This window comes from Mya arenaria, chromosome 3 (assembly GCF_026914265.1).
Source record: "Mya arenaria isolate MELC-2E11 chromosome 3, ASM2691426v1".
Lineage (NCBI taxonomy): Eukaryota > Metazoa > Mollusca > Bivalvia > Myida > Myidae > Mya > Mya arenaria.
The window spans coordinates 68,858,121-68,877,944 of record NC_069124.1 but is presented as its reverse complement, the minus strand read 5'-3'; the positions used below and the strand labels follow the sequence as shown (position 1 = coordinate 68,877,944).

Below are 19,824 nucleotides of genomic sequence, written 5' to 3'. Positions count from 1 at the left end.
GTAGTCTCTGTCTTGGATTGAGACACATACATTGAATGAAAAAGGCAGTCTCTGTCTTGGATTGAGACACATACATTGAAAGAAAACAGCAGTCTCTGTCTTGGATTGAGACACATACATTGAATGAAAACGGCAGTCTCTGTCTTGGATTGAGACACAAACATTGAATAAAAAAAGGCAGTCTCTGTCTTGGATTGAGACACATACATTGAATGAAAACGGCAGTCTCTGTCTTGGATTGAGACACATACATTAACGGCAGTCTCTGTCTTGGATTGAGACACATACATTGAATGAAAACAGCAGTCACTGTCTTGGATTGAGACACATACATTGAATGAAAACGGCAGTCTCTATCTTGGATTGAGACACATACATGGAATGAAAACGGCAATCTCTGTCTTGGATTGAGACACATACATGGAATGAAAACGGCGATCTCTGTCTTGGATTGAGACACATACATTGAATGAAAACGGCAGTCTCTATCTTGGATTGAGACACATACATTGAATGAAAACGGCAATCTCTGTCTTGGATTGAGACACATACATGGAATGAAAACGGCAATCTCTGTCTTTGATTGAGACACATACATTGAATGAAAACGGCGGTCTCTGTCTTGGATTGAGACACATACATGGAATGAAAACGGCAGTCTCTGTCATGGATTGAGACACATACATTGAATGAAAACGGCAGGCTCTGTCTTGGATTGAGACACATACATTGAATGAAAACAGCAGTCTCTGTCATGGATTGAGACACATACATTGAATGAAAGCGGCAGTCTCTGTCTTGGATTGAGACACATACATTGAACGAAAACAGCAGTCTCTGTCTTGGATTGAGACACATACATTAACGGCAGTCTCTGTCTTGGATTGAGACACATACATTGAATGAAAACAGCAGTCACTGTCTTGGATTGAGACACATACATTGAATGAAAACGGCAGTCTCTATCTTGGATTGAGACACATACATGGAATGAAAACGGCAATCTCTGTCTTGGATTGAGACACATACATGGAATGAAAACGGCGATCTCTGTCTTGGATTGAGACACATACATTGAATGAAAACGGCAGTCTCTATCTTGGATTGAGACACATACATTGAATGAAAACGGCAATCTCTGTCTTGGATTGAGACACATACATGGAATGAAAACGGCAATCTCTGTCTTTGATTGAGACACATACATTGAATGAAAACGGCGGTCTCTGTCTTGGATTGAGACACATACATGGAATGAAAACGGCAGTCTCTGTCATGGATTGAGACACATACATTGAATGAAAACGGCAGGCTCTGTCTTGGATTGAGACACATACATTGAATGAAAACAGCAATCTCTGTCATGGATTGAGACACATACATTGAATGAAAGCGGCAGTCTCTGTCTTGGATTGAGACACATACATTGAACGAAAACAGCAGTCTCTGTCATGGATTGAGACACATACATTGAATGAAAACGGCGGTCTTTGTCTTGGATTGAGACACATACATTGAATGAAAACGGCGGTCTCTGTCTTGGATTGAGACACATACATTGAATGAAAACAGCAGTCTCTGTCATGGATTGAGACACATACATTGAATGAAAACAGCAGTCTCTGTCTTGGATTGAGACACATACATTGAATGAAAACGGCAGTCTCTGTCTTGGATTGAGACACATACATTGAATGAAAACGGCGGTCTCTGTCTTGGATTGAGACACATACATTGAATGAAAACGGCAGTCTCTGTCTTGGATTGAGACACATACATTGAATGAAAACGGCAGTCTCTGTCTTGCACCAACACACTATTTTCTAGATCCACTTTGCCATATAAATGATCGCTAAGGGCAAGGAAATACTAATAGTAATTACTTGTATAGATAAATCCGGATGAATAACTTAGAGAGCAGTTTTGCATCCAGTATAAATGTTTATGATATGTCACCTAGTTAAGCATCATGTAAGTTAATTTGATATACATAACATCTTGAATATGTTCATTATTAAATTTACTTAAAACTGCTTAAGGCTTAAGGTGTGACAAATCAAGCTGACTGTTCTACTTTTGAAACTAATGCCTGCGTATATCGATTACAAAAATAAATTGTTCATTTTTTTCCTTACAAGTTATATATTCTGTAGAAAATGGTATCGATTTCAGTTCATGAAAGAATACGTATAAAAGAACACAGAATGATGCCAGTGAAGATAATATTTACAACTTAACAAGATGGATCAAAGATACGCAGGCTTAACAGATCAAATACAAAGCATACAAATACATATACAGAATGTCTTTTTAATCCGGTAACGTCTCCAATATATTTAGGAATGTAGTGTATTAGATTTGCGGATTATCAAAGAGACTTTAAAGAATGCCTTTTTAATCCAGTAACATCTAAAATATATTTAGGAATGCAGATTAGGTTTGCGGATAATCACGTTTTCGAATCTATATTTCTGTACAGTAATGAAAGTATATTTCGAAGGTAAAAATTGCTGGAGTCGGTTCAAACATTGTTTATTTAATTTATACAAGCACAACATGCAAGTTTATGAAAAAGAAAAAAAAAACATGCAATTTAATGCGTAACACTGACATAACAACTTAGCGGAGATCTTGATTTTATGATATTTTATCGAACGCACTTAAGAGTACCCTATATTTTATTGCCAAAATATTCGCTGCCAAGCCAGCATCATTCACTCTAAAACGTTATTTCGTATTTGTATAACTTTTCATGCAAACAGTGGTGAAACTATGTATGGACATTAACTATTTTTAGTCGATGCTTGTTGACAATAATGCGTTTAACTTTCCTACGAATGAACAATCTCGATTAAATCTTTCAATTAATATTTGTGTTTCTAAAGGATCGCTCTTACTATGTCGGCTACTTTCTGCGAAAGTGCGAAATCCCCGCCACGCCAACAAGTTTAAGAAACAGGTTTTCAGTGTCCGCCAAAGCACACATTCATCAATTATGTTTATCTGTTATACTTGGTGTCACCGAACATTCAACTTTTTGCAAAGAGACTTGTTACTATAGTTTCTCCTAGACCAATCTGACGGGCAAGGTAATCTCAATGATGTTTACCTCATCCTCGATCATTTAGCCTAACAAATATCAAAAAAAATGTTTGACGCCTTAGCCTGTCTCTATTGTGTCACTGTCAAAGCACGAGTGTTTTTGTACAACAAGGGTTGAGGCATCTATATGTCAATTTGAAGAGATGCGTAACGATGAGGAAGGGGCCGGTCGTCCAATTGGCTGTCGATTGGAATGGATGTCTGACAAGGTGAATATTGCCGGTCTGTCGGATTTCAGTCGTTATGCATACCGATAGGTTGTGTAAGGTGTGTGGGTACTATGCATGCTTATTCTAAAGAAAGCGTTCAACTAATATGCCATTGTCTTCACCACAAGCTTAATAAGAACTGGTAACACAGATCATTAGCAGAAGTCTCACTCTGCTCAGAGAATTTTTAAGAAAAATGTAAGTTATTGAATAAATATAATACTGAAAGTGTTAAGCAAAGAACGATCATCCATAGATACGACATTTAAATGCCATTCATATACATACATTCATATGGTAATTCCTTTTAAAAAAGAAACACAAACTAAAAGACACTGTATGAATTTCGTTTTGATTATGTGTGTTTTCAATCACTGTCTTGAAGGCATATTTCAAAGAACCCTTGCGAATATACAATAAAGTGTATCGTATACCCATGTCATTATAACCAACAAGTCTGAAGTATTCTTGAATAGAGGCATTCGACATATCGTAGAGAATATTAAGTTGACTCAAATTACTGAGCACATGCGATTTAAAGGCATTTACTGACGTAAATATAATAAAAGCTATCCTCCAGAAGGTCATACATAAGTAGTGATGTATACCTGTATACACGCGCTGTAATGGCAGCATCTGATTGAAAGAAACGCACATGTAATTATTAATATAATCTTGTCTATATGTTGCTTGCGAGATTGGCTGCGGCATTCATTTATACTACAACTCCCCTTTAATTCTGTTATAAATGTATGACATTGTAGCTAAATTTGAGACTCGACGATAACATTTGCGCTTCATTTATCGATATAATCGATGTGTTATTTATGTGGTTATACTTGTTGCATGGCTGCCCACGGCGTTTCGAGAACACCCGTTCCCATCAACAGACGCAGTTTCCCCGTCGTTCGTTATCCGTTCTAATCAACATACTTGCACTTTCAATACCATCAGATATCCTTCCCAGTCGACAGACCGGCACAATACATATATGTTCCACATCGCTTCAAATCGAAGGTTGTCTCTACCCATCGTGGTTTTCGGATGATTTTTGGGGAGATGGATTTTTTTAAAGAATTTTACATTTTTCCAGATAAAAAAACATAACTTAGTTTATTTTTCTTTCGCTGATTAATCTGTTTTGACCAGATTGGCTCAATATCTGACTTTTTACACAGCAATAATGCTTTTTGGCTGCTTAGTTGCCATTAATCGAGAACTGACTATTTAACTGCACTGCAATTAATGTCAATATTTCAACGTTATATCAATTTTTAATCGAGGTTGAAATATTCATTAACTGGTAGACTATAAGTATCTTCAATGGCGGAGAGTATAAGATAGGTTCATTCCAACCCGAGCGTAGGGTGTTTTGCTGAAACGAGGGTCGGGATGAACCTATCTTACACGAGCGGCTATGGTAGATGCTTTTTCTCCCACCTCAGTTTAACAAATTTAAGTAAAAATGTAATTTTTGCTGGAACTCTTTTGTGCTTAGTGAAAATAATTGCGTATGGATATGCGATAATTCGTGGTTGTCATGGATATGCGCGCAGTGATTCAGATTACGTTAATAGTCAAATCGGTCTTTAAATAGTTATAAGGAGAATGAAGCATTATTTCTTGAAAGGTGCGTGAAAACTGTTTTATGGTGACATTTGAAGCGAGAAATAATTAATTAGCGTTCTAAATATTGCCACAAGACAAGGTGTCCATGATGCTACAGACGACAGTCTTCAACAAGGGAGGTAATTACAATGTGGTGACCATTTAAAAGGAGTTCCATACGGGCGTTTTATCTTCGCCCGTGGGCAAGATAAGAATTTCTAGCAAGTTTAAATTATTGGATCTACTTATCTGAGGTGGGAGAAAAATGATTATGATGTTATCGCCCCTTTATTTTGTGTCTGACTGCAGTATTTTGCAGTTGCATATTTTTTATATCACCATATAGAAGTAGCTAAGCTTAACAACCGTCATAAAGTCAAATGCGTCTAGTACAAAAAGTTGATGTTCAACAGGAGCATCTTCAATAAATGTAACACCTGTCACTTATGTCGTAAATGAGCACTGTAAAGGTTATTAAAAAGAAAGATTACTGAATCCATATCAGTTATCTAAATTGATGTCAGAACATTTATTTCTGATTTTGATTGTTTATGATATCATATGATCTTCAAAATTATTTCAGTCCATTGAAAATCTGGGCCAAACACTTAGATATGCATCTAAATGTTGAAATGAGATTGAAATAAAACAGACATGAATATAATTTCATTACTCTGTTGTTTTTTTCAATCGAATAACGTTGTTAAATGTCGAAATAGTTCTCCGAATGTTTAAACAATTGTGAACACATTTAATAATATTTCTTCCTGGATTCCATGAAGTTTTACGGTCAAAAATACCGTGTTTATATCCAATCATTCTACACCATGGCTTCATTACTCGCCGTTTATTGACATCCATATGCATTCTGTCACATTTAACAACAAGCAGGTGTTATGTGCGTAGTTCGCTAATATTTTACTTCCAAATATTTTAAACATTCTTGGATTTTCCGAGCCTATCGTGAACAGTGTAAATTTAAAAAAAAAGTAAAAACATTTGTATCATATTTGTAAATATTTACGGCTTGTATATGGATGTTCTAGCATATTTTCTGTATATGAAATATTGAAAATAACACGCACAGATGTAGTCACCCAAATTCTGTTAAAGATTGTCAATGATCGTTTTATGCCAACAAAGAAACATTGTTTCCCGACAAAGACATTCGACTGAACTTGAGAGAGAAAATAGAAAATTGCCGCTTTCGACCGATAGCGTTGTGTTTGTGGTCGGACTGTTTACCGCCATTAACGCTTTCTAATCTTTCGATACAGCTGTCTGGCGGCCGTAAATTGTCGCGGACTATCTCTTTTTTGGTCCTTTGGGATCAGACTAACTTTTTTTATCATTTAAGTCTCTGTCTTAACCATTGTACTGCAAAATAAAAAAACGATGCTATTATTTAAGGGCGTAGAATGTGTTGCACTTGCCATAACATCAAATGAAAATTACAGTAAACTCTTGCATGTCTACAGCTCATTTTTTAACTAAGCGAAAATACTGAAATGAAACAGTAACAGAATTTTAAATTTGCCAAATAAACAGTGATAGATACAGTTCAATGCTGACATAGCCTGGAATTGAAACAGCCTCATTTTCAACAACATATTCTCGGAGAGCAACGAGATTCATTGACGTAAACTGTGATAATATATAAACTTGCAGACAAGTGTATTCATTGAACAAGTAGATTGGTAATTAAAAACATTGCGAGGCTGTCCATCATCAGGATTTGTCGTCATGCAGAGTGAAAGCAAGACACTTTAAAAATGCAAGTTTCTAAAACTAAAAGTCAGAGCACTGGCTTTCAGAAGTATGTTATTGTAATGGCTATAATTATAAAACAAATAAAAATCTCTCAATCATACAAAGAAAAATTTGAGTGCTTTACTTTTCGATAGATATGGTGTACTTGATCGGATTCTGTAACCTTATTTGCCTGTTTAATACAAATTATCTCTTGTTTGTATAATGTGTAGTCTTTTCTGCAATTAAATATAGCAAAATACTTATACTAAGAAAGAGTTTTTTTTTCTTTTCTTTATTATATATAAACCATAAATAACCTTAAATTTGGAAAAAAATATGATTCATATTACCCGAGAAAGGCATATCCTAAATCAGTCCTTAGGAAACACCATTCTTTTTATAATTTATTGTTCTACGGATTTTTGACGACTATTGAGCAAGCGAACGATTTAAGATACAAGCATTTAAAAGTATTACTATTTCCATTTCGTTTGAAGAAGAAGTAGGAAAAACAAAAGTGGGACCAATTTTTCTACATTATTTATCATTGCATAAGATAACCCTGAATAAAATATTACTTTATTCTCCCTTCCATGTGAGTATTCTAATAATACAATTATTTCAATCTACCTGAATTTTTGCGTAATTTCATGAAGCGTTGATTTACAAAGAAGTGTTTTTTTCTCATTTTTATTTATTTTTATGTTAAAAATATAATACAATACGAAAGTCGCTGTAAATCTGTCGAAAGAAACAATGATTTGATGTTGCCTTATCTGTATATGGCAAATATTTGTAAGGATTGACAACCATGTACACAATTCGTACGGTCAATAACAAATTCACAACCGAAATAACTTCCATTTGGGAAATTGGATTAACTTTTCCATGCAAAATATTAAGAAAGATTGACGTTTCTCACTGAAATGATATGTCGTGCCTTTTCACCAGTTGAGAAAGTTACCTTACGTTTGCAAAAGTGAATTCTTTCATTTAAAGCCGTCTCCGTGTCACAACATGAATAATCAACAGAAGCAGCAGAAGCAGTATTTAGTAGAAGTAAGATGAATTGTTATGATGTCATGTTTGCTAACAAAAGAATGGTGACAAAAGAATGGTAATCGCACAATATTGTCGTTTTAATAAAACAAATCAAAATAAGGAAAGTACCAGTAAAAAGCATACATTCATTTTGTTACGATCTTGATAAAATAATTAAACTTATTACATATTCGCTTTTAACTGCCTGTTCATCCTATGACCCCGCCTGTGAGACCGCTGTGTGTACGTTTAAATTGGTAACAGCATATACATGTATCAACAAACACTATCTTGTACACATATAAACAACTACCAATGCTTCGCATAGTTTCCAAATAAAAGCAGTAGTAGTAGTAGTAGTAGCAGTAGCAGTAGCAGCAGCAGCAGCAGCAGCAGCAGCAGCAGCAGCAGCAGCAGTAGCAGTAGTAGTAGTAGTAGCTTTCTGTCTCTTTCCCTCTTCCACTTTTATGGTTTGATTTGACGTATTTTTCAAAATCAGTCCGAGTTCCTTCTTTGAATATATCTTTTTCTTTTAATGGTAACTCACATACTAGTAAGAACTCTATAGCCTCTGCCTTCTCCTCCGGTTACTGTTCTCGCCATAAACTAGGATGGGAAGCATTCGTTTCCACTGTTCAAGAATCCTTTCATGAGATACCAATTTATTTTTTATCCTCATGTCGACAGGTCATCTCTAGTTTCTCCCAAGTGCTACAATGGTGGTTATAGCCTATAATTCCCAGCGAATAATGTAGGCGAAGGGATGAGATTGAATAGCACTGATAATTACCGGAGCCTTTTGTCCGTTTGTGAAACTGTTGTTATATTTTGAGGTCACAACCATTGAACGTGTTTTATTTATATGTTTTCAACTTATAGTCTTAATTGAAAGATCAGCATCATAAGGCCTCCAACAACTTGTCAAGGTAAGTTGTCGATGAGTTATATCGGTTTGAATTTTCAACCGTGTGATACTATTCATTAACGTTAAATATTCTATAGAAGTCAACTGATAGATTGGTTGTGAACTTGTCAATTCAGCATTCACAATTCAACTTAATTTAGAATACAACCTACAATGTAAGCCAATGGGATTGCAGATAGGCAAGCATAAAGTACTAGACTTAATCATTAAGAATTTCACCTTTCGCGGGTGTTTAAGGTCCGCCAACTGCCACTCATCCGAAACACATACCTTGCGTCCGTTTTTGAGTTGTCAATGCATCGGCCAAATGAGGTTGTATTCAAAGGCAGTTAGATGACCATGGCCTCTCAAAAAGGTAACCAGTCCTGGTTTCTGCACGGGAGAACATGTCGAAACGAGTTTCCGTCCAAATTACCTCCAAAGCTTATTGTATAACCTTTCAGTGCTTTTCGAAGACGCTACTGCTTTTGGCTGAATTTCAAACGCAGTACAGTCGAATACGCTGTAAAAATGTTTCTTTAACACAAGGAGTGACCGAATAACTTACGTTTGCGAACGGAGTATGGTGTAGTTTTACGTTCAAGTTCAAGTAAACGTACTAATTGCCTTTCTATCTCATTGACACTTAATAGCATGGAATCTAGTTAATGGTACAAATTAATTTTTATACGATATTTACTGAAGCTGAGAGTGTATAGCTTTAACTATTCAAATGTGAATTTGTATGTATTCGTAACAAATGTCAACGATAAAAAGTCCATCGCACGTAGCAAGCGATATTTTGATTGGACTTCAATGAGAATGTATTTCTTAATTTAATCTTTTGGTTGGTTGCAAGAAAAACATTTAACCAAGAAATCTTTATGATGTGTTTTCTCTTTAAAAAAATGTTACAATACTGAACACCATTCAAACTCGAACTCCGAATACAACTGAATCTGAATACCACATAATAATATTATGTCCTTTTTACTCCGCCATCCGTCTACAATATAATATTTCAGGATCATGTAATACATTGAATTAGTTTGTCATGAAAATGTCATCAACGGATAGTATAACTTTAACACGTTTGGCTAAATTCATATACCATGCTATGTTGAGGCGATCTGCCTCCATTGATGCAGTTGCTTCTAAGTTTAGTACCTTCAAGTATAATGTTGTGTTATAACATATAAAGTTGTTATATGTACTGTTTAAATCTTTGTATTTTGTGTGCATCTCACCTAATATGTGTTATGTCACTTGTTCATGGCCAAAGCTTGTGTTGCCGATATTGCCAATAAAACTTGAAAACTTGAAAACAATTGATAACTTAAGATTTAAACTTTAGTAATTTGCTCAATTATTTTTATATCAAATAAAACTCAACAATAAAGAGGTAAACTGTGTACATAGAATTACAGTGAAGAATAAAAAATAGTGTAAGAAGAAATAATCAACAATAATCAACGATGTAAATGTAAAGATATTAAAACAATTTACATATAAATGTTTTTAAAGGAATGTAACTTTATGATTCAAACTTGAATATTTCAATCCAATTCGTAAAAGATAAAATACAATTATTTAAATGCGACGTCACATAAAATCGAGGAATTTAGTAAGATGAGACTTTGAAATGCTTCTTTTCGGAATAGGTTTTTAGATGTAGACTTAATGAAATCAGTTTCAATATAAATACAAAAGCATTTATGCAGATGGATATCACTGAATCAAAATTGCGAAGGTATATGCACCAACATTTGCAACGGCATATTCAATTTTTATATGTTATCAGCAGGAAATTCATTCAAACACACCTTAAAATTGCGAACGGACTTTGTTCAGCCATTATTAGATTTGCTGAAACTCAGGCTTTGACCATTGTAAAGGCTTTGCCACGCACGCTTTCGAAAATCACCGACTGAATGCTATTATAATACGATTTTCTTATCCACAAAACAATGACAAATGTCACTTTCAAATGTAATATCTTGTTTCTATGGTTGTTTGATTTGAAGTTTCTTTATCAGCTGTGTAAAAAGTACTTTGTGACGTCATTCTTTCTAAATGTGTGTAAAATGTCATTAAAATGTTAAGGTATGTTGATTGGGCTAGACAGAGAACAATGCAGGCTACTGTTCTATGCAAATTAAGTTCAGCAGTGTGCTCAAAAGGTTAAATTATGTCAAGAATGGGCCGATTGTTCAGAATTTTGTTAAAACTTACAAAGTTGTTTACAGCATCGTTGTTAACTAAAAAACCTTTTCGTGATAAGCTCCTGCATTTAAATCAAACATGTACTAATGAAACAGGTGTCTCAAACATTGGCAGAAATATTGCACATCTCAAGTGTGTCCAGAGCAGTAAGATTATAATTTAAACAATGATGAGGTTATAAAACACTGTTAATTTTAACAAAGTTTGAACAATCTGGCATCTACTTACGACTGAGATGTTAAATGTTGTAATGTAAGGGATTAAAAGCATTGATTGTTGGATTCATACTGATTTCTAATCCGTTCCTAGAAGTAAAAGTTCTTAAAAACATTACTGCGCCTAATGCTTGCTTTTCTGGGGAATTTTCCAAATATGCTTAGCTTTCAGTACCAAAAATGTGTTGTTGTTTTTTGTCTAAACATAGACATTAAACGTCATTAAGCACCCACATTATGTCCAATCTAGTGTGAATTAAAATATTTCATGTACATGATCACAGTAAAAATCATGAAATAATAAAATCTTTACATTGTGTAGGATATAGTTGCGTTTGGTAGAACGGCAGACTTATATACAGGTTGGACAAAACCTTTAGAGAATATTAAAATGTACTGAAATACCATTTATCCATGCCAACATTTTAAGACGAGAAAAGTAACCACCTCATGTTATATATGTTAGTAAAATAAAGTGTTTTTCAGCTTTGGAATTCAACTATTTATTTCCATTTCCAACAGTGATTGCATACCAATTTGGACACACATTTGTATAGAACTAATTGGCTTTACTTGAAAGTTTATATGAAAAACAAAAGTTGCATCCAATAATAAAATTTATCAGAAATTGAAGTCGTTGATTCTAATAACCGTATTCCAAAAGTATCGCACAACGACCAAATCTAACTATTAAAAAATCGAGCGTACGATAGGCTCGTTAATCAGATGTTTATTCAAAAAAAACTTTGCGGAAATGCGTTTCCGCTTCGTTTCCGAAATTACGGAGCATGGTCAGGAGATGTTATTTTAGTACCCTCGTTACAAACGACAGTTTGTCAAATGGCAGGGTAATATAATATACACAGCGCCAGTCTTGTTTTGCGCTCCTGATAAGATTATTTAACTATCAAAATGCACATATTCATTTAAATTTTGTGACGATTCATTCAGCGACATTGTAACAACTCACTCGCTATAAGGATAAGTGAATTATTTGATTCAGTCATTTTTTCTCACCTGAGGGGTGCTTGCTACGACGCTGAAAAGCCAGGCGAAGCACAGCATAATTTTGCCACGCTTGTCCGCATCGTTGAGGCTAAGTGGGTGAAGGATTGCAAAGTAGCGGTCCAAGCTTATCACCACCAACACGAACGAAGACAGGTATAATCCAAACGTTCGAAAGAACATTAAAATTCTACAGGCAGCGTCCCCTGCTAACCACTCGACGGTCGCATGCCAACCTATTTCCAGGGGCATCATGATAAACGTCACAATCAAATCAGCGATGGACAAATGCATAATAAACATATTGACGCGTGATTTGTCGTTTCTGTTCCGGAACAAGGTTATAAAGACTGTCAAATTGCCAGCAGCCGCGATCAAAAAGAAACAAGAGTAGGCAGCAATAGAGACAATGTGCTGAACACCAAACCGCATTTCCTCCGGTAGTCCATTGTCGACATGGGGTGTAACATTAAAACTAAAATTTGATGTATTTGAACCAAACATTAGTCCTTCTTTGTTTTCAATATCAATATATTTCAAATATGGAGTTTTATTTCCTTCATGGCCACCAATGTTGTTAAGGTGTTGGTACCCCATAATGATAAATAAGAAAAAACGAAATGTTCTAATAATTATAGTAAAGTTATTTTATTAACACTGGAAATGAATAAATTATATTACTTATTGGTATAATATTCAATTTCTGTACTTCGTTAACAGCAAAGTTAAATCCAAAAAAAAATAACAATATTTCACACCGTTAGATTCATTCACGCGGTCAGAGTCTTAAATGTTCCTGGAAGCAAGCTTCATCCAGAATACCAGATATTGGTATCGGGGCGCCTACTTCATTCGAGAAAATTGGAACAATAAGTAGAGCTCAGCTAAACATTTAAGCGGCATTGTAGCATCTTTGAAGGTATTAATTGGTATTTCGATAGAATATTTTATTGGGGAAAAAAACACCATTAAACATAATTAGTCCAATAAGCAGTGCGTGTTGGGTTCGTACATTATGTAGGCAGACAACAATTAAATTGTTATAACTAGACTAGAAGGAAAAATGCTTGTTCATAATTTAATACGTGCAATTTGTATTCTACAAAAATAGTGGGCTGCAGGATCGTCGATTTGTTAATGCATCGACACGTGTTGTTTTTTCAATCATAAAAAGTAAAAAGTTCAAACGTGAAGCATGTTAGTTAGCATACAAATGCTGTTGATAATGATATAAGCATGAAATGTAAAAGCTTAGGAAAATTCATTAAAGGAGGTTAACTTACTATTTTTACACAGTTTTACAAAATAGATTTCAACCCTTTTAAATATTGAAATTGGGGCCTTGTGTTGTCCATTTTGCGTTCGATCATTTTTCAGAAAGCTACTGAACCTATCCGTGTATTTCTGCTATAATGCGATATACTATTAACCAAATACGATATTACATAAGTATTGAATTCTATATAAAGATAAAAATAAAACGAAGCAAAATAAACCACAGCAATGAAATGCAAACAGTAAATGACAGAACGTTCTGTTCTCCAAAAAAATAGTCTCAACGAATATGTTCGATGGACGGGCAGTTATAATTAGGAACAAACGTGTGCCTTTGCTTTTAAATTTAGTGTATGCCAAAAACGACGACACCAACGGCTTTAATGATGTAATAATATAGTGGCGAGGTAAATACAGTACAAACGATTTTATGTCGTTGTTTAGACAATAAATCAAACACAGAAACTGATTTCAAGATCAGCAAAAATCAACTTGTCATTATATACGCCTGAATTCAATAAAAGCATACTAAGGTGTTTGCGGCTGACGTTCGCCATTTGGTTCCCCTCATGCAGTGTATGCGACACAACGTGAACGTCTGAAAACATTAACGACGGTGATTAAAGTATATTTTCCTCGTTCAATTCCATTTAAGGTATACTTCCGTTACGATAACTACTGAAGGGAAGTAACTTTTGTTTAATGTTTTCTATCTTTGTTGTAGTATGGTACCATTTTCAGTTTGGTATGCGTTTCTTCTGTTTTGACTTTTTCTTGTTGTTGCGTTTTTATGAGGTGCATTTGAGAACATTGAAATTGGATATTGGCTCAAAAGAATTTGACATTTTTGTATATATTTAACTGGAAATTACAGGTAACTGCCAGACGCATTAGCCAAAGTTTTATGTCGATTCTTGAAAGGCACAAGAATCAAAGCCTTATAAAAAATCGACATAGAAACTCAATTCAACAATAACAGAGAAAATAAATTCAACACATTGCGTTTCATTGAACAGACACCATTCTATTCTAAATCATTTACGTAAGTGGTCATATTCTTATCAAAATGTTATACAATTAGTTCACACAAACATTTCAACAAACCATGTTGAATTATAATGAAATCATAACACCAATAGTTTTGATTGAGGTCGGTTGAATTCAACTTATCGATCGCAAGGATACATCACCAAACAAAGATTAAATGACGCTGTATTTCGAAAGCATCACATACAATGGTTCTTCTCTTATAATAAACTATGTCTATATATCAGTTCACGTAAATCTCTATACAAAAAGCAAATTGAGACAAATTGCAATTCGTCCTTTATAACCTTATTTCCACACATTGTACATTTTCCCGCAAAATAAATCTCTTTTTTGACACACGCTTAACGAATTCAAATTACGATTTATGATTTTTCACAAAAACTCAATCGTTTCGAAAAAGTACCGTTATTCCAACTATCCAGCAAGAATCGGATTTGTCCGCAAAAAAGAGAAAATCAGAGCTAGATTTCATTTAATGTATTAGATACCATAACATATGCTTGTTGTTTTTTCGAAGTACTCGTTTATTCCATCCTTAATGTACATCGAAACTAATACTTTGAAAAAAAAATGTTTAGAGAAGTATGCTTATTTCATTGTTCTTTTGGGTGACCAACAAAAACCTAAGAAAACAGCATGTGAAAATCATAGCATTATATCAACAACAGTATCTAAAAATTCAAGAGTTTTTCTAATATACTAGTATATTAGGTAGGAAGTGAAACATCTTGATCTAGATGTAACATTATTTCATATCAATAAGCATTTCAACTTCCATCAAGTACTAAACAATGAGATACACACACACCACCATCTGGCCGGTTAAACAGTGCCAACACGTCTAAGGTACTATACATCCATACAAACAGCTATCCGACATAGCTTGTCTAAATAAAAATGTTTAATACATTGTAGATACGAGTCGATAAAAAGTAGAAGACAAAACAAATGTTTATAATGTCTATATTCTTCCCCAGCAAGCACTTGTCTGAGCCAGAAGTCATTCATCTTCCATTTTAAGATGAGATAAGCTGGTTTTAATTATTCAATAGCTCATTCATTTCAACCCGTGAATTGCTATCTTAATTGACCATCCTTCCGTTTCAGATGTATTTCCTTGGAAAATTCCATAGGAAATTAATAAAGTTAAATATGTAGATAGGTTTCTTATAAAAATGTACAAACCATGAACTTGTTTGTTCCTAAGGATATCCCAAAGAAAATTGTACGTCCTTGCCGTCTAGAGGTTGATACGTAATTTTGACAGCTTAAGTAGTTGTCTGAATACTGAATAAAGTAAATGTATGTTTGTAGAACAAAGTGGGAGGACATGCTTTTACTTGCTACTTGTATACCGATTCGACACATAAAATTTGAATTCGAGTGTCAAATAGTCATGGTAAATTGCTTTTAAGCGCAAACCTAATAAATAGAATTTTAATATATTTCTCTGGAGATTTCTTGATTTTCCTAGGACGTAAAGGATGGATTTCAAAATTACTTCTATCTCATCCAGTATTTCTAAAAGTCGGTATCGATGGTAACAAATAGTTAACTCTTGATTCCTTTCGAACAGCTAACGCGTGCAATTTGTGACCCAATGCTCGCTTCTGAGTGGTGTTTGGTAGTATTTTATGAATACTAATGTCTTGAGACATCGCGTTTCGTCCCATGGCTGGTCTCTGGCTTTAATTGAGAGTGTCCGTTGACGGACATGCTAGGAAGCACAAATACATACATGGAATGGAAACGGCTGTATCTGGCTTTGATTGAGACTGTCCGTTGACGGCCAAGCTAAGAGGCATAAATACATACATGAAATGGAAACGGCTGTATCTGGCTTTGATTGAGAGTGTCCGTTGATGGCCATGCTAGGAAGCACAAGTACATACATGTAATGGAAACGGCTGTATCTGGCTTTGATTGAGACTGTCCGTTGACGGACATGCTAGGAAGCACAAATACATACATGGAATGGAAACGGCTGTATCTGGCTTTGATTGAATCTGTCTGTTGACGGCCAAGCTAGGAAGCACAAATACATACATGGAATGGAAACGGCTGTATCTGGCTTTGACTGAGAGTGTCCGTTGACGGACATGCTAGGAAGCACAGATCCATACATGGAATGGAAACGGCTGTATCTGGCTTTGATTGAAACTGTCCGTTGACGGCCAAGCTAAGAGGCATAAATACATACATGAAATGGAAACAGCTGTATCTGGCTTTGAATGAGACTGTCCGTTGACGGCCAAGCTAAGAGGCATAAATGCATACATGCAATGGAAACGGCTGTATCTGGCTTTAATTGAGACTGTCCGTTGATGGCCATGCTAGGAAGCACCGATACATACATGGAATGGAAACGGCTTTATCTGGCTTTGAATGAGAATGTCCGTTGACGGCCAAGCTAAGGCATAAATACATACATGCAATGGAAACGGCTGTATCTGGCTTTAATTGAGACTGTCCGTTGATGGCCATGCTAGGAAGCACCGATACATACATGGAATGGAAACGGCTTTATCTGGCTTTGATTGAGAGTGTTGGCCGATAACCATGCTAGATGCATCACTGTAATCGCGCACTATCACTGAATAAACCTGTGCTCTATTTTCCGGAATCATTAATGATATTTAAGTACAAGAAAATGATCGATTTATTTATCACTTGTATATATATATATATATCTGTCTTTCAATGGCCCAGACAGTTCATTTGCATCAATTAAAATGTGTTTTATGTGCCACTTGGTTAATATTAAGTCAGTTTCCCTTATAAGCTGAGGGTGTGGCAAAAAGTAAACTTGATTTACCTAATGAAATTGATCCCTTAGCAGATTGTTAGCTACATACATTGGTCATTTTTCCCAGACAAGATATATATAATCGGAAGAAGAATGAAATCAACAACAGACGTATGTCAGTGGAAATATATATATACCACTTAGCAATCGCAGATTGATGAAAATCACGTAGGATTAACGGACCAAAGGTATTTTAAAGAATGCGTATTTAATCCGGTAACTTCTCCGATGGATTGAGGAATAGGTGAATTAGATTTTCGGATTGGCCCCAGCTTATCAACGCCCGTATTGAACAATCACGTTTTCGAATCAATATTTTTGTATAGTTATCATATATATTTCGAAAGATATAGTTGCTTGTGTCATTTTTAACATTGAGTATTTGATTTTACAAGCAAAACGTTTCATTTAATTATTAACACTTACATAATATCTTACCAAATCTACCATCCACGTAATTTAGTATATTTCTTACATACCGTCTTAAAGACTTGAAACGTTTTATTTGCATTTGATATAATTGAAGTCAATGTTTAGGTTGTTGTTTTCCTTTTCAAAGATCGCCATTTTGCTAAGGTGGTTGCTTTCTGCCAATTCGGGGCGAAAGGGTGAAATACCTGGCAAGTGAACACGTTTAAGTGGCAGATTCGTTTTCACGTAACGGGTTTTCGGGTGACGCCTGTTCGCGTGTTTGCGCTGGGCCCATTTGCGTGTTGTCTGTTTATTGCTTAACGTGTTTTCGCTTAGCGGTTTTTTTTTGCGTAACTGGTATTCGCCAAGCCAAACTACCTGGTCATGTGTTTTTTGGCTAACACGACAGGAAAAAAGACATTATCCAAACAACAACAACCATATACCCCCAGTTACGAGAACTTTTATTGCAGCCATACGAAGTTTACATTTATATTATTTTGATATTTGATAAAAGTGCTGTTAGGGGTATCAACCAATACACAAAATAGTAGAATAGTAGCGACCATATCTTTCTGAACATATTTTCCTGCAACATCGCAATTCACGATATAAGTAATATATCACAACATGTCCATTTATAACATTAAGGATCACCGATGTGACACAGTCAGCGATGTCATACAGCTTGCTGAACATTTTTTTGCTACGATAATTGTTACTGTAATTTTATTTTGATCTAGACCAATCGATTTTAAAGAAATCTGTATGGTATTTACCTCGTTGAATGTCTGTTAGGCCTTGATGATTTAATTCTTAATTACTATCGAAGGAAAGCTTTTTGGACTCAATGGCTTGTCACTATTGTTTGCATGTCCAACAAGAGTAAAGGTTTCAGTTGAATGAAGCGATGTCAAACTGCGTGAAAGGTGCCGTACTGTCAATCGAAAGGGACGTCAAACTGCGTGGAAGATGCCGTACTGCCAATCGGAAAGGACGTCAAACGATGTGGTAGGTGCCGTACTGTCATTTGGGAGGAACGTCAAACGATGTGGAAGATGCCGGTGTGCCAATTAGAAGGGATGTCAAACGATGTGGAAGATGCCGGTGTGCCAATTAGAAGGGATGTCAACCGATGTGGACGGTGCCGGTCTGTCAATTGGAAGGGACGTCAACCGATGTGGACGGTGCCGTAGTGCCAATTAGAAGGGATGTCAACCGATGTGGACGGTGCCGTAGTGCCAATTAGAAGGGATGTCAAACGATGTGGATGGTGCCGGTCTAAATTAATGTTATAAATAGACATGTTTTGATACATGTACGCTCTTTTGTAATATTTGTACGTTGGTTGTGGTTCTTTGAGGCATTAACTCTTAAAGGCCTAGTTTCTAATAACATTGGAAGGGACGTCAAACGATGTGGAAGGTGCCGGTCTGTCAATTGAAAGGGACGTCAAACGATGTGGAAGGTGCCGGTCTGTCAATTGGAAGGGACTTCAAACGATTTGGAAGCTGCCGGTCTGTCATTTGGAAGGGACGTCGAACGATTTGGAAGCTGCCGGTCTGTCATTTGGAAAGGACGTCAACCGATGTGAAAGGTGCCGGTCTGTCTGTGGAGTGTCTGTCAATTGGAAATGGATGTCCTATGGTGTTGAACGTGCCGGTCTATAGTGGTGTGTCGATTGTTTGTTCATTGGAAGGTATGTCAAACGATGTTGAATCTGTAGGTTTGTCGAGTGTCTGTCGATTGGAAGGGATGCATAAAGATGCCCAACGCATGTGCATAACGATAGGTTGTGTTATGTTGGTTAATGCTCCTTCTAAAGAATCCGCAAAATACTATGATAACCTCTTCGCCACGAGTTAAATGAGAACTGACAACACAGATCAGCAGCAGAAGCCTCACTCTGTTATGAACATGTGAAGAAAAATACTAGAATATTCTTGAATAAATGATACTCAAGGTGTTAAGCAACGAACGATGATACACAGGTAAGACCTTTAAAAGCTATTCATATACTATGGTGCCATTTTAAAACAAACCGCAAAACATGATATGAAAAGCGTGTTTATTGTGTATTAAATCGATAAACTATATCGTGATGGCATATTGCGTAGAACCTTAGCAAATATGCAATAAACTAATCGTATATCCATGTCATTATTAATAAAGTATTTAAAATATCCTAGAATAGAGGCATTTGATTTGTCGTAGAGAAAAACA

At 35.6% G+C, this 19,824-nt stretch overlaps 1 protein-coding gene across 1 annotated transcript in view; it reads right to left on the bottom strand.

The window, feature by feature from the left end:
• LOC128229062 (adipokinetic hormone/corazonin-related peptide receptor variant I-like) overlaps positions 1–12,598 on the bottom strand; it is a 29,296-nt gene extending 16,698 nt beyond the window's left edge. Inside the window, exon 1 of the mRNA XM_052940710.1 lies at positions 12,072–12,598. Coding sequence (XP_052796670.1) covers positions 12,072–12,563 — 492 coding nt within the window. The 5' untranslated portion in view covers positions 12,564–12,598. The remainder of the gene's footprint in view (positions 1–12,071) is intronic.
• Between the last annotated feature and the right edge of the window lie 7,226 nt (positions 12,599–19,824).